The sequence below is a fragment of the Oncorhynchus clarkii genome, chromosome 14 (assembly GCF_045791955.1).
Source record: "Oncorhynchus clarkii lewisi isolate Uvic-CL-2024 chromosome 14, UVic_Ocla_1.0, whole genome shotgun sequence".
Taxonomy (NCBI): Eukaryota; Metazoa; Chordata; class Actinopteri; order Salmoniformes; family Salmonidae; genus Oncorhynchus; species Oncorhynchus clarkii.
Window position 1 is genome coordinate 21,918,321 of NC_092160.1, and position 14,887 is coordinate 21,933,207.

At 43.3% G+C, this 14,887-nt stretch overlaps 1 protein-coding gene across 1 annotated transcript in view; it reads right to left on the reverse strand.

Annotated features, from left to right (window-relative positions):
* The window catches only part of LOC139366413 (ATP-binding cassette sub-family C member 5), a 52,768-nt gene extending 39,728 nt beyond the window's left edge, over positions 1-13,040 (reverse strand). Inside the window, exons 1-5 of the mRNA XM_071103869.1 lie at positions 12,762-13,040; positions 10,886-11,089; positions 8,604-8,759; positions 4,889-5,036; positions 206-439 (exon numbers count right to left, since the gene is read on the reverse strand). Of these exons, the coding sequence (XP_070959970.1) occupies positions 206-439; positions 4,889-5,036; positions 8,604-8,759; positions 10,886-11,079 (732 nt within the window). The 5' untranslated portion in view covers positions 11,080-11,089; positions 12,762-13,040. The remainder of the gene's footprint in view (positions 1-205; positions 440-4,888; positions 5,037-8,603; positions 8,760-10,885; positions 11,090-12,761) is intronic.
* Between the last annotated feature and the right edge of the window lie 1,847 nt (positions 13,041-14,887).

A 14,887-nucleotide genomic window follows, 5' to 3' on the forward strand; every position in this document is an offset into this window, starting at 1 on the left:
ACTGTTATAAGCTACATTTTTGATAAATTTAAGCAAAATTCCCCATATTCCCGGGCTTAACTTCCCATGGAAAAATTCCGGAAATTTACCGTCACTCAAACACCCTAGCCTGTTCGCAGATCTGTTTGGGCCCAGGCATGACAATGACCATAGGAGTTGCCTATACGGCACAAACAGATCTGGGACCAGGCTAACAATCACTCACCTCTCCAGCACTGATGTCTTTGGTGCTGCGCAGGCGGAGGATCTTGTGGAAGGCGAATGTGAGCGCTGCACCCCGGAGGCGAGCAGCAGTGCGGTAGTTGACGGCCCACATGAGCGCCAGCGACCAGGAACGCATGAGCTCCATCAGGAAGATCCCTGCCACTAGGGAGAGGCCATAGGGCAGCCAGGCCTCCGCACTCTGAGAATACTCCAGCAGGGCACGCACCAGGAGAGCCTGGAAATGGGAATGAGGTGGGAAAGGGAGAGGTAAGAAAGGAAGCGTAGAAGAGGGAGAGGAAGAAGGAGAGTAGGCAGAAAGAGGAACATTTTGAGCCAGATTAGAGACATACAATAAGGTAATTGAGGAAGACAGACAGAGTGAACTGAAGACTTTGGAAGGACAATGGGAAAGATAGGCACAGTCTTAAATGATGACATTAGATGGTGCCCATCTTTCCCTTTCATTTGGGATTGAGCCATACGGATCTACAGTGCATTCGGAAAGTATTCAGACCTCTTGATGACTTTTTTCACATTTTGTTACGTTACAACCATATTCTAAAATGGATTAACTAAAATGAAAAATCATCAACACACAATACCCCATAATGACAAAGCGAATTTTTTTTTTTTTTTTAAAGTTTAGCAAATGTATTAAAAATTAAAAACAGAAATACCTTATTTGCATAAGTATTCAGACCCTTTGCTCTGAGACTCAAAATTGAGCTCAGGTGCATCCTGTTCCCATTGATCATCCTTGAGATGTTTGTTTCGACAACTTGATTGGAGTCCACCTGTGGTAAATTCAATTGATTGGACATGATTTGGAAAGGCACACACCTGTCTATATAAGGTCCCACAGTTGACATTGCATATCAGAGCAAAAACCAAGCTGTGAGGTCAAAGAGCTCTGAGACAGGATTGTGTCGAGGAACAGATCTGGGAAATGGTACCAAGAAATGTCTGCAGCATTGAAGGTCCCCAAACAACACAGCGGCCTCCATGAGAAACAAGATTCTCTGGTCTGATGCAACCAAGATTGAACTATTTGGCCTGAATGCCAAGTGTCACTTCTGGAGGAAACATGGCACCATCCCTACTGTGAAGCATGGTGGTGGCAGTATCATGCTGTGGGGATGTTTTTCGGCGGCAGGGAGACTAGTCAAGATTGAAGGAAAGATGAACAGAGCAAAGCACAGAGAGATCCTGCATGAAAACCTGCTTCAGAGCGCTCAGGACCTCAGACTGGGGAGAAGGTTCACCTTCCAACAGGACAACGACACTAAGCACACATCCAAGACAGCGCAGAAGTGTCCGAATGTCCTTAAGCGACCCAGCCAGCGCCTGGACTAGAACCCAATCTAACATCTCTGGAGAGACCTGAAAATAGCTGTGCAGCGACGTTTCCTATCCAACCTGACAGAGTTTGAGAGGATCTGCAGAGAAGAATGGGAGAAATACAGGTGTGCCAAGCTTGTAGTCATACCCAAGAAGAACTCGAGGCTGTAATCCCTGCCAAAAGGTGCTTCAACAAAGTACTGCGTAAAGGGTCTAAATACTTATATACATTTGCACCCAAAAATAAGTTCTCAATTTTAGAATAAGGCTGTAAAGTAAAAAATGTGGAAAAAGTCAAGGGGTCTGAATACTTTGAATGCACTGTGCATAACAACTGACTGGGGTCATGAACTCATCTCAACATTAGACCACTCAAGGTCTGAAAATGTGCAGGTGTCCAAAATTGTAATTACAGTAAGATTACCAATGCTACTATAGTTCAATTTATGCCAATATAAATCTGTACAGTAGGCCTACATAGCACCCAGGCAGGAATGTGAGACAAATGATTCATTGTGTAACTTGTAAATACAGTTAATAATTAGTGGAATGAGGAAAGCTGCTAGCATGTACAGTAGCATGCCACACATCCATATAAACAGCCAGAGGTGTTGGAAACAATACAGCCATTCAATATCTCAGTTAAGGAACCCAAAAATTGAATTGCCTTTCACCTGAAATTGTGTTTAATATGGCTGTAATAAGCGCCCGCATTGTGGTGCAATATCGGCACACGTGTACTAATTTGGGGTATTTTAGGTAGGAAAATGAAGTCCGAAGTGTGGCAGTTGGAAAATAACAGCCTATTTCTGGGACAAAGTGTAATCGTGGTACCAATGGCTAATCTGGAGGATTAATATGGGTTTCACCATCTAAAACTGGAGGATTAATATTGGTTCACCATCTAAAGCTTTCTAATCTTCGGGTATGTTTTCATTTCAATTTTCAGACCAGCGTGAAATTGGATGAAGTGCTTTTTCAAACAGTCGAGCTAGGGTAGGTACGTCCCGAATGGAAATCTCTTCCCTGTAGAGCAGCGGTCCGCACCACCGGGCCGCACGGAAAGGATAAATCATAATTTTTTTAAATCGGTAAAATAAAAAAATAATTATATACAATTATGGGTTATTTGTGCAGTAAATACGTTGAACGTGTTGCAGTCTGTTGGTCCTTTTCTCACCACTCTAATATCTCTGTCACGCCCACAACAGTTTACAGATTTTGAATGAGTAATGTGCGCGCTGCGAGCAGTGTTGCCAACTAATTTTCAGGGTAAATTTCTAGAGGCAGGTTGATTTGTTGCTAAAAGTTGCTAAATGACGTTGTGATGTCATTGCGTGATGACATAAAACTGCGTCATTACGTAGAATACACAATAACGTTACTCAAATTGACTGGCCATCTCGGCAAAAAATATGATTTGACATTTTGTTAAGGTACAGATTCCCACTCTTTTCTGTACAATTTTGATTGAGACATGTTGTTTGATGTTGTAAGTTCTGTTCAAGATCAAACATTTGTTGACCAACTATATTCACTGGGTTTGGCTCGTCGAACCTGTACTACTGCTGCTGTCAGCCAGCCAACAATGACTTGCAAATTGCTGCTGCTGTCTGTGCACGAGCTGAGCGCCTGCTGCTGACGTCACTCACAATGCACTTTTGCAGCCAGGCACGTGTGTTGTGACAGAGAAAAACGTTTTTGTGTCATTTAGAGGGAAAATGTGTGCATTTTAGCGTTTGAGTCACTTTTCAAAAGTTCCTAAAAGTTCCAAATACATTTTTTAAAAGTAGCTACATTTGTAGCTAGGTGCTGTCTGGAAATAAAGTTGCCAGGTTTCTCTGAAAAGTTGCTAAATCTAGAAACAAAATTGCTAAGTTGGCATCACTGGCTGCTAGTTCATCATGGTCTGCGTGAGCTGTGTTGCCCGCCAACTTTTTACTAGCTAGCTACGTTAGCTGACATGAATATAAACTCATAAACGTCGCTGGAGAGCTTCTTCGGAAGGGGTAAAGGATATTAAAAAGGCCCGAAGATGACTATAATGCAAAGATAGCAGAGCCCGAGGCTGCAAAAAATAAATAAAATAAAGCCTCATTCAATAGAAAATATGACTCCTACCTCAAATATGGCTTTATTGCAACAGGTGACTCGCATGCTCCAAGACCCCTGTGCACAGTATGTGGAGATTGGCAAGCGATCTCCCCCTGGATTGCCTGAGTGTTTGAGTTACGAGAGCCGCTGCAGAGATTTCTTTCAGAAAAAAAGTCACCACTGGCAGCACATTTCATAGATGAGGCATGGGTCGCAAAACTTGCTTACCTGTGTGACATATTCAACCTGCTCAACGAACTAAATCGGCCACTTCAGGGGAGAATGACAACTGTCTTTAAGTTGGCAGATAAAGTGGCTGCATTCAAAGCCAAACTGGAACTGTGGGGATGGCGAGTGGACAGGGGCATATTTGACATGTTCCAAACATTAGCAGGGATTTCGGGAGACTTTAGACTGGGCCGTCTTTCTCCCAGCTGGTGCACGGTCATCTAGCTTCGCTGTCAACGGAGTTCGAGTGTTACTTCCCAACCGCCAAAGACCCACAAAGTCTTAAGGAATGGATCCTCAACCCATTTGTGAATGTCCCAGGTGAATTGTCCATCTCCGTGCAGGAAGAAGATCAACTCCTTGAGGTTGCAAATGACGATGGCCTTCAAAGTATGTTTGAGAATTTCACCTCTGCCGACCTTCCGGATTAAAATCAAGGCTGAATATCCTGAGATAGCCACAAAAGCACTGAAAACGTTGCTTCTATTTCCAACATCCTAATCTCTGCGCAACGGGGTTTTCCGCAATGACGGCAACAAAAACGAAATTACGGAGTAGACTGGACATAAGGAACATGTCTCCCATCACCCCTAGATGGGACCGTCTTGTTGCCGGGGAAACAGGTTCAAGACTCCCATTGATTCAGCGTCAAGGTGTGTTGCAATGTTTTTATTATATGGTTATTAGAGAAAAATATGCACTTTATGTTTTTATAGTATCACGTTAGACCTACTTAAACTAAAATGTTACGAAAAAGCAGCTATACTAAACTTGTAGGCCTAATCGATATCCCACAGCCGGTCCTGGAAAATATTGTCTATATGAGAACGGTCCATGGTGCAATGGGGACCGCTGCTGGAGCATGCACTACTTTTGACCAGAGTCCTACAGGCCCTGGTCAGAAGTAGAGCACTACATAGGGAATATGGCATTATGTGTGAACACATCCCCAGTCTCTGAGCCAGTATGCAGGCAGATTGAGGGCTGCAGCAGAAGAAGTAGGAGGGATTTGGAGTGTACTTACTGGCCCAACGAAGCCAGTGACCATGGTGATGAGGAGAGAGAAGATGGCAACCAGCATGCGGGTCTGGCAGAACCTCCAGAAGACGCGAGACAGTGATGCCCCGTCTTTCCCCTTCTGTTTCAGCTCATCATACCACAGGTTCTCCAGTCTGACCATGGGTGGGGGAGAGAAAGAGAGAGGAGTTAAGATGGACAGATGAAACTGGAGACCATGGCAAAAGGATCTGATTAGCCTTCACCCAGTTCTAACCTTTTCCTATTCAAGGGATGGCAAAAACACCTGGGCCTCATTTATAACCGTTGCCTAAATTTGACACTAAATAATTAGCCATTTCTGCAAAGATTGTGCACACACAAAAATATTGCAATTTATAAACTTGGCGCACGCCATATTTTATTTTATTTATTTAACATTTATTTAACTAGGCAAGGCAGTCCCATCTAGGGGTGATGCATGCTTCTGATATAAATCACACACATCGTAAACCTGCGTGAGCGTGAAAGAGCATTATAACGCCGCCTGAAAAACGTCCATCATTCACCTTTTATGGTGACAATGTGCTTATTTGCTGTATACATTGGAAGTATTGGAATTAGGCCAAATATTATAAATTAAATGCTCAGTAGCCCAATATTTTGGCTACCATCGCTAAAAGAGATCTCAGTGATGTTGAATGAGGGATCTCAAAGGAGCATAGGGTGTTTAAGGGGTGTGAGTGTGTGTTATGTGTGAATGTGTGGGAGATTCTGGAGCAGCACCTGAGACAGGGTTTTCCACCACAATCAACAAAACACCAAATGATGGAATTTCTCGTGGAAGAATTGTCACGTCCTTCAAATAGAGTTCCAGACACTTATAGAATCTCTACCAAGGCACATTGAAAAGGTTTTGGCGGCTTGTGGTAGCCCAACGCCCTATTAAGAGACAAGGTTGGTGTTTCCTTTAGTTTGGCAGTTACAGTGCATTCGGAAAGTATTCAGACCTCAACCTTTTCCACATTTTGTTACGTTACAGCCTCTAAATAATTTTTTCCCCTCATCAATTTACACACAATACCCCATAACAACAAAGCAAAAACAGGTTTTTAGAAAAACTAAAAAAAGTAAATATTACATTTACATAAGTATTCAGACCCTTTCCTCAGTACTTGGCAGCGTTGGCAGCGATTACATCCGAGTCTTCTTGGGTATGACGCTACAAAAGCTTTGGCATACCCGTATTTTGGGAGTTTCTCCCATTGTTCTCCCATCAGATTCTCTCAAGCTCTGTCAGGTTGGATGAAGAGCGTCAGAGTGACCATCGGGTTCTTGGTCACCTCCCTGACCAAGGCCCTTCTTACCCATTTGCTCAGTTTCGCCAAGCGGCTAGCTCTAGGAAAAGTATCGGTGGTTCCAAGCTTCTTCCATTTAAGAATGATGGAGGCCACTGTGTTTTTGGGGACCTTCAATGCTGCAGATCTGTACCTCAACACAATCCTGTCTCGGAGCTCTACGAACAATTCCTTTAACCTCATGGCTTGGTTTTAGCTCTGGCATGCACTGTCAACTGTGGGACCTTATGTAGATAGACTCCAATCAAGTTGTAGAAACATCTCAAGGATGATAAATGGAAACAGGATGCACATGAGCTTAATTTCGAGTCTCATAGCAAAGGGTCTGAATAAATATGTAAACATGTTTTTTATACAACTGCAAAAATTTCTCGACCTGTTTTCACTTTGTCATTATGGGGTATTGTGTGTAGATTGATCAGGATATATATATTTTAAATCCATTTTAGAATAAGGCTGTAACGTAACAAAATGTAGAAAAGGTTATGGGATCTGAACACTTTCCGAATGCACTGTATCTGTACATCTTTCCAAATTAGTATGCACTCTGCAGACAGATGAAGGTGATAGATCAGCTAATATTAAGATGGTGATGGAAATTAGCACTTTGATGACAAAATTATTATCTCGGAAAAATGCATAATTCATACCAGTATTTTACACGAAATAGACTAATTTAACATCATGGATCAGATTGATCACAAAAACGGCCAACGAGCCCAATGGAGATGAGAATGGATGGCACGTAGGATAATAGTCGCGTGAGCATTACACGCAAGCATGTTAAATATGTGGTAATGCACTCTTTTACCGGTGTGTAAATTCCCCATAAAGAGGGAAAAATGCCTTGACAAAATGTATCATTCCTAATGGCTGGAAAAAGAGAAGGATAGAGCAGGTGTCACATCTAATTGATGTGTTAATGAGTTTATTAAAAACGTTACAGAGATACAAAGTGCACTAACCTGTGCACATTCTCCCATGGGCAGATAATTCAAACTTTAATTCACATTTACCTCCGAGCTGAGTGAGAAATTACAATTAACACTATAGCTACACTAAGCCGACTATGCAGAGAGAGGTTTGCAGGAAATGAAACATTCAAAGCTTTGTGTAAATATATATCCATTGGAGTTTTTGGTTTGAATTGATATCAATGGTCGATACGTCAAGCAGTTTAACTTAGAGAGAAGCCTTTCAAGCCTGTAAAAGGTATACAAGCAAAATAAATCCCGGCCACTGTCTAGAGTCTATTTGTAGTGACCTATGGAGTGTAAATGCACATAAAGAAACTATAAATCTATAAATCACCTTTCACTTGTCTTAATAATACTGAAAGTAATAAAATAAGAAGTCGGTGCTGCAAAATGTAGGCCTAACAGCAACACTTTGTACTGGCTAGCCTTAGAAACAAAACCTGCCTAAGAAAACAAATGTGGTGACTGAATGCAGTTAGGGCTAGTCTGCTAGCTTTTCATGAATAGCACCTTCTTTTGGCACTCAAGTGTCAACTCTCCCAGGGGCTCTCCCAGGGGCTCTCTGGCTCGTCTCCCATCCCGCTCTTTGGTAGTTGCGTTACGTAACTGTTCTAGCCATGTAAACACAAAGTTAAACCCTCCACTCTACCTCTTTTTCTCAGACGTGGCACAAGCATATATCATTGTGTCCGTTTTCTGGGCCACGTTTGGACCCAGGCCAGGGACATAATGCGAGCTCTTCTCATGCCTCTCTCTCCTGTAGTCCCCTATAGCATGTTATAAGCCTAGCTGACAGGAATTTCTGCTCTTGATCAAAATGTGGAAGTCGTTTTAAGATTTGAGTCACAAATGATCCACCATTTAATATGTCCTTCTTGTGTTCATTCATTCATGCATGAATGACAGATTCACCTTCATAAGGGTGAGGACACAAGACTCAAAGGATTGCTTGAGATGCTGTTTTGGCAGCCGCATTGAGGCGAGGACAAGGGATAATGACATAACCGTTCTCTCAGTAGGCAAGACTGAGCGAGGCTAGTCCTGGCTAACTCTAACACCCTAATCTCTAATCCTAGGCTATTAATACCACCCTCCCTAACCGCCATATCTCTCCTGGAAGTGACAAGATGTTCATCAAATCAGGCAATCAACCTCTGTGGAAGGTGACTCTGGGAAATCCCACAAACGGCAAATGTGGAGGTCCACTGAGATTACCTTGAGAAACCTTGGCTGCACTACTGTTTTCTGGTTTAACTCGTACAGGGGCAGGACAAGTGATTCATCAAATATTTGTTGAAGGGGAAAACATTGGGTTTCTGATAAGATACAAAATAATAACCCTGTTGAACCTATGGAGAGTCAATGGACCATAGGGTGCTTGGGGATTGATGTTTGACAATAGCCTCACCTCTGACAGTTGAATTCAGAGGCCTCGTGGCAGGATAGGCCCCATACGTCATCTGTGGAGAGGCTGGATGTTTTGTGGGCCCTCCGTGCGAGTGGGGTGAGCCAGTGCAGAGTCATGAAGGAGAAGAGGCCAGCGTTGTCGACTGGGTGCTGGTGCCTGCGAGAAAGCCAGGAGCAGAAAAGAACGGACTGAGTGAAAATCTAGGCATCATCTGGGTGCTAGGTGGAGAGAGATAGAGAGAACACACTGGCCCCTGAGAGAAAAGAAAAGAGCCCCTGAACCTTCACTTTGACCGGGGAAAGATGAATCATGAACCACCGTTGTTTGAACAGCAGTTTGCAGGCACTTCATAGAAATCTTGGGGAGCTGTGAAAAAAGTTCAGGGACAGTTTATCAGTCAGTGTGCGTTCAAACACAGAGCCCTCTGTTAGCGGGGGATAAGTCAATTCCCTTATCATGGCCTCCTGCTGCTCGCTTGAAACAGGAAGACTATAGATGAGTCCCAAATGGCACCCTATTCCCTTCATAGTGCACTTATTTTGACCAGGGCCTATAGTACTGCACTATGAAGGGAATTGAGTGCCATTTGGGATGCAGACATTTACCCTATACACTCACAACTCAGCAGGGCACACTGTCTCATGTTGACATTGCAGGATTTATGCCAATTAGTAAAGGCTCTAAAACAGCGGTTCCCAAATTAGGGGTCGCAACCCCATGTGGAGTTGCCTAATATGAAAATGGGGTCGTGGGAGAATTTCCAAAATTCTGGAAATATATACAAAAATAAATATATTAAATATCGTCTTTGTATCTCAAAATCATTGTAATGTGGTTAACCTTAAAAATCGAAACGAAATTATTAAAATCTAAAAGAAAAAATTCAACCAGAGAGCTCCCTTAGATCATGGGAAAAGGCCTCACTTGACTGTTGCACTTGAATCATTCCCACGGTGAATGGCTAGGCCTGTTACGCTGTGAGACTTCGATATTACCGTCCGCAATTGAAAACAATGTGTGGGGAGGCACAAACTCAAATCAATACCTTTGTCATATAGCACTGTTAAAAAATGTATGGCGGGCAGGCCGCTGCACTCAAGTTATGAATGTGTCTCCCTCTGCCATATGGACACATTGTATGATACACCAAAAGCAACTGGTGGCAAGAGAGCGGAGCACAGAACTCTGAGATACTGTATACTGCAGCAGGTAACTTTGATTGTAAACTACCACATCCACTGAGCGAACGCCTGTTTGCAAAGCTATGTGGAGATATGATATCAGAGCATGACAACGTTCTATTTCATACTGAGGCTTTGTGGTTATCGAGGGGGAGTGTTTGAAATATTTTTTTGCTTTGAGAGAGGAACTGTTGTGTCTCCTTGCCTACGTAACAGACATATTTGGGAAACTGAATGAAATGAACGCAAGCATGCAGGGGAAATTAAAAAAACATTCTACAGACAAGTGACCGAATCAGTGGAAATAATTCTTATTGGACAGAGTCTTTCAAAAGTGACCCATGCCCCCTTCCCTTCGGCTGTGCATGTTTCCTAACAAAAAACAGCATCAATAAGTGTCCCACAGGGACGACTGCTCACCTCCAATGCTTGGAAGAGCACTTTGACTTTGGTACCTACTTCCCAATCCGTTTGACTGTGATTCTGGCTCAGTTGCGATGCCGGTGAGTGAAATTTATCTGAATGCATTCATGGGTCACTACAGAGGAGTTTTGGTTACTGACTCAAAGGGAATAGCCTGCCGTCTCCCTCTGGGTATTAAGGTTGCGTTCAAAACAACTGGGAACTCGTCCGGGTTAGGGAGGGTTTGGCCGGCCGGGATGTCCTTGTCCCATCACGCTCTGGCGACTCCTTGTGGCGGGCCGGGCGCGGCTGGCTTCCGGGTTAAGTGAGCAGTGTGTCAAGAAGCAGTGAGGCTTGGCAGGGTCGTGTTTCGGAGGACACGTGGCTTTCAACCTTTGTCTCTCCCAAGTCCGTATGGGAGTTGCAGCGATGGGACAAGACTAACTACCAATTGGATATTACGAAATTGGGGAGAAAAAAAGGGGTAAGAAATACCAAAAATAAAAAATATATATATTTTATGTGATGGTGAGTTGAGAAGACAGTCAGAAATAATGCTAGAATGTTTTTCAATTGACTGTCATAGCCCAAAATAAAAAAAATAAACATGTTCGAGGTCACAAGAATTTTCAGATATCAAAATGGGGTCATGGGCCCAAAATGTTTGGGAACCCCTGCCCTAAAAAAAAGTGTGCTTACTTGTGCGTTATCCTGAAGGGCTTCAGTATCTGCAGGCTGTGACGATAGCGGCCAGCCCTCCGCCTGGGACTGGTCCACGGCACAACCTCCCTCTGGCCTTCCTCTTCATCGGGGTCGGGTAAGGTTGGGGTTGCGGGGGAGGTCAGGGGCAAGCCTTCCACCCTGCCAACTGCCTCCAGAGCATCAGGGAACATGGCTAACTTTCTGTAGAGGGGAAAATGCAAACACAAAAGTTAGTTGACATGTAAAAGTGTTCGAACTGGCCCTTTCTGTGCAAAACCTGGGTTGGAGTTGAATTAGGGTTTTTGGCAAGACACTTGAGTTGAAAAGTCCTCATAGCAAATAATGGGTCATTTCCAATTAATGATCTTGGTGGGAACCCTTTCTATCCATCTATTGCCTAACCACCTCTCTTCTGAGCCCTATTAGAGAAGTATATTTGTTTTGCTGACTCACCTCACCTGGTATGACTGAAAAGCACCTTGCTCATGTAACAATATTGCTTCTGGCCCTCTCCATGTTCTAAACTAGGCTTGAACCAGAGACCTTCTGAACACATCAACAACAGCCTCGTTACCTATGGCGCCACAAAAGCTGCGGCCCTTGCAGGGTAAGGGAAACAACTACTTCAAGGTCTCAGGCCCAGTGACGTCACCGATTTTAACGCTATCTAGCTAGCCATTTCACACCAGTTACACTCAGGTTGTGCCCCCCCCACAGCCCTCAGCCACAAATATGAAGTGCTTATCTATTTAAAGACGGCCCGCTGGCGGCTTCAATGGCTTGGGAAACATTGAGAGGAGGGAGGATATTTGAGCCGCTTGTGTGTTCGCACAGCGTCAGTGATCCTTCTATGGCAAAGCTCCATGATAAGGTCACTCAGAGTACGTATGTTGCAGAACGACCTTGACCAGGGAAAGGACAGCAATGTGGACTGAGACGAAAGGTTTATTTAAGAATGTATTTATTGACACAGACATGCTGCCGATAAAGTTTAGCAAGGAAAAGCAGCCATAGGTCTACTACACCCAATGGGTCAGACACACCCAGGAAAGTAGCATGTTGCAAGAGTCAGTTAGTTACATGTACGTCAGACAGATCGTATCGATATACGCGCTGAGAAGTAGCACTGTACGAGTCAGTGGAGAGTGTCTGTCTGCAGCATGAGAACTGCAGAGAAGTGAGACGTTTCACTTGACATACGCGAGAAAGATCACACTGATTTTCCCTCACTTCCAACCTTTATCACGTGGCCCCTTCATCATGTGAAGTTGGTCACCAGGCTGATAACTTTGCAGAACCAGATGCTAGAGCAGAGACCAGGCCTAAATCATTCTTAAACAGCCACCGTCAAGGAAACAGCCCCTGGACTGCCCAAACATCTTCAAGTTTACATCGGTTACATGATCAAGTTTACATCGGTTATACAATTTCCTTATGTCAAATAAGTCCTGTAGGATGGGTAAGTGCATGAACTCAATATTCCACTAAAAACATGAACTCAGCGAACGATAAATGGACAAAACAAAAATATAGAATGATGCCAAAGCAGGTTAGTATTAACCCAAGCTCCATTCTAGACTCTACTTTTAACTGACCCACGTTAAAAGGATGTGACCGGAGCATAAGCAAACAAAACATTTTTGTTAACCCTACATTCGAACTGCCCTGTTTGCTGGCAATGTCAAGTCCAAATAAATGAGGTCATTCAGTACAAAATCAAATTTATCTGGAAAAAATAATGTATTGATGTAATTCGAAAATTGTATATAAATTTGTAACAACCACAATCACCAACATCCTTCACAATCATCATCTCCAGTGAAACATTGTAAAAAGTTGTCAACATCTACATTATTCTGTGTAAGAAACTTACATGTGCAAGTCTGCAGTCTGCCTATCAGTTGTCCCCCAGCGGTGTAGCTCTCAAATCTGATGTTTATGAATATTGGTTGAGGTATGGTCATTGGGTTTGATACCACTTTCGAAGGTTGCATCTAATTTTCTCTTAATAAAATACATAGGCAACACTTCTATAACATCAACTGTAAAATAATTAAAAGCCATGTCCCACAGAATGTTTCTTGCTAGTTGTGTTACCACTTTTTCCGGACCTCTCTGATGAGTTCTCAACTCAGCTTTTCTTCCACTCAGTGCATACGGAATTCCCGATATCCACCTGACGTCATCACTGCTCAACCAACCGTAGCCTTGCTTGCATCGTCGCCGTAGCAACGTGAATGGTGACTACAAGAAAGCCACGTGGTGATCTCCAGCAGGGCGCGCGAACAGCTTACGTTTCTCTGTCTATATTTGGCTATGGAGAGACGGGAAACAGCAGTCCAGCCAAGGCCAAGGAGCTGAGTTGTGTGCTCTTTGGCGCTTAGTTGGGTTGGGTGCATGTGATTTCCAAGGAAGAACAATCATCTAGATAACATGGTTGCTTTAAGCATGCCTGCATTGCATCATGAATGGATGCAAGCTCCCCAAATAATATAAGGAATATTGTGCTCTGTTGTTGATAAGATGCACAGATTCCTTATGAAAAACACGGGGTTGAGAGGCCTATGTAATTTCTTGTTGGCCGGAGTAGGTGTCAAAATCAACCTATTTTTCACAATGTATTTCAATAAACTATTGAAACTGAAAAAATAATTTGGTGGGTCCTTATGTTTGTCCTATTTCACACATGTACAAGTGTGTATTAATTTGCATGTGTAAATGTGTTTCTTCACATTTTCCAACTCTCCCGAAACACCCTCAGAGAGTGGAATCACAGCTGGGGTCTGCAATTATTAACGGTGACCATGGAGCAATTAGGACAGATTTTTCACCTTGTCAGCTCAGGGATTCGAACTAGCGACCATTCAGTTACTAGGTTCTAACCACTAGGCTACCTGCCACCCTGTGTTTGTGTGTATAGGAACTGGTGCCAAGGGTAGTCATTAGCATTCTTACAGTTGGTGTAATGGCCAGGCTGTAGCTCTTAGTAGGGATGTCTGCACCAGGCTTTGTTTACCCAGTTGACAGGGGAGTGGGTGGGGGAGACAAAGTTATATTTTTTGCAACTGAATAGTCAGTCGGCCCCTGGCAAGATGGGATGAAAAAGATAATGTTTCCGGTAGATGTATGAATAACAATAAATAATCAAGCTTTGAAGAGTCAACTTGAGAGGTTGAGAAAGTTGAAATACCCATAGGGCGCGGCGCACTGCACTAATTTATTATTAACACCTCAGATACAAAGATTTAGTCTAATCAAGTCATTATGGCTAACATCCATTTCTATTCAGAATCCACTGTTATCTAATAGAAAAATACTTGATGACATTGCTGCTTCTTGCAGAGATCCCCAGGGTGGCCAATGGACGAATCATCTCACCTCTGAATTAGTCTGTGACCCCTGTTGGCACGTCAAACTCTTTTGCATTGTAAGTGCTGCTTAACCTTGGCCAGTGATGTGATCCACTCCGAACTAACACGCTTGTAAAAGCCACTTGAGGACAAGAGAAACTGTGTTGTTACAGTATGAACATTTTTAAGAAACCATAACTCTTTACAGTGTCCTCTATGGGTTTTGAGAGGCAGCGCAGTTGTTTCTTTGTCCAACCCAGACCATGCAGTCCAAACACTGAAGTTAAATGGAGACTGCACTTCCCAATTTGGCCTCGTTTTGAAGATTTCTCATAAAGAAATGCAAGCAGCCATGACTAAAGCCAAACAAGGGTCGTGGGGGTGTGGTTTGATGTGGGTGTGTTATGTCAGAGAGGGAAAAAAAGGTGAAGCAAGAGGTTTCTCTCTTGACAAAATCTGTCCAAAATAAGCCCAATGTGTTTCTATGGGCTTATTTTGGACCTAAGCTTGTAGTCTGACTTCCCGCCTTTGGGACAACGACTCCCGTTGATAGGGCAGAGACATGAGAATCTCGTCATTACAGATCTCTGGTTATGTTTGCATATCATACCCTTGTAGGTACTGTAGTTTGTCCTTCCTGAGTTTCCAT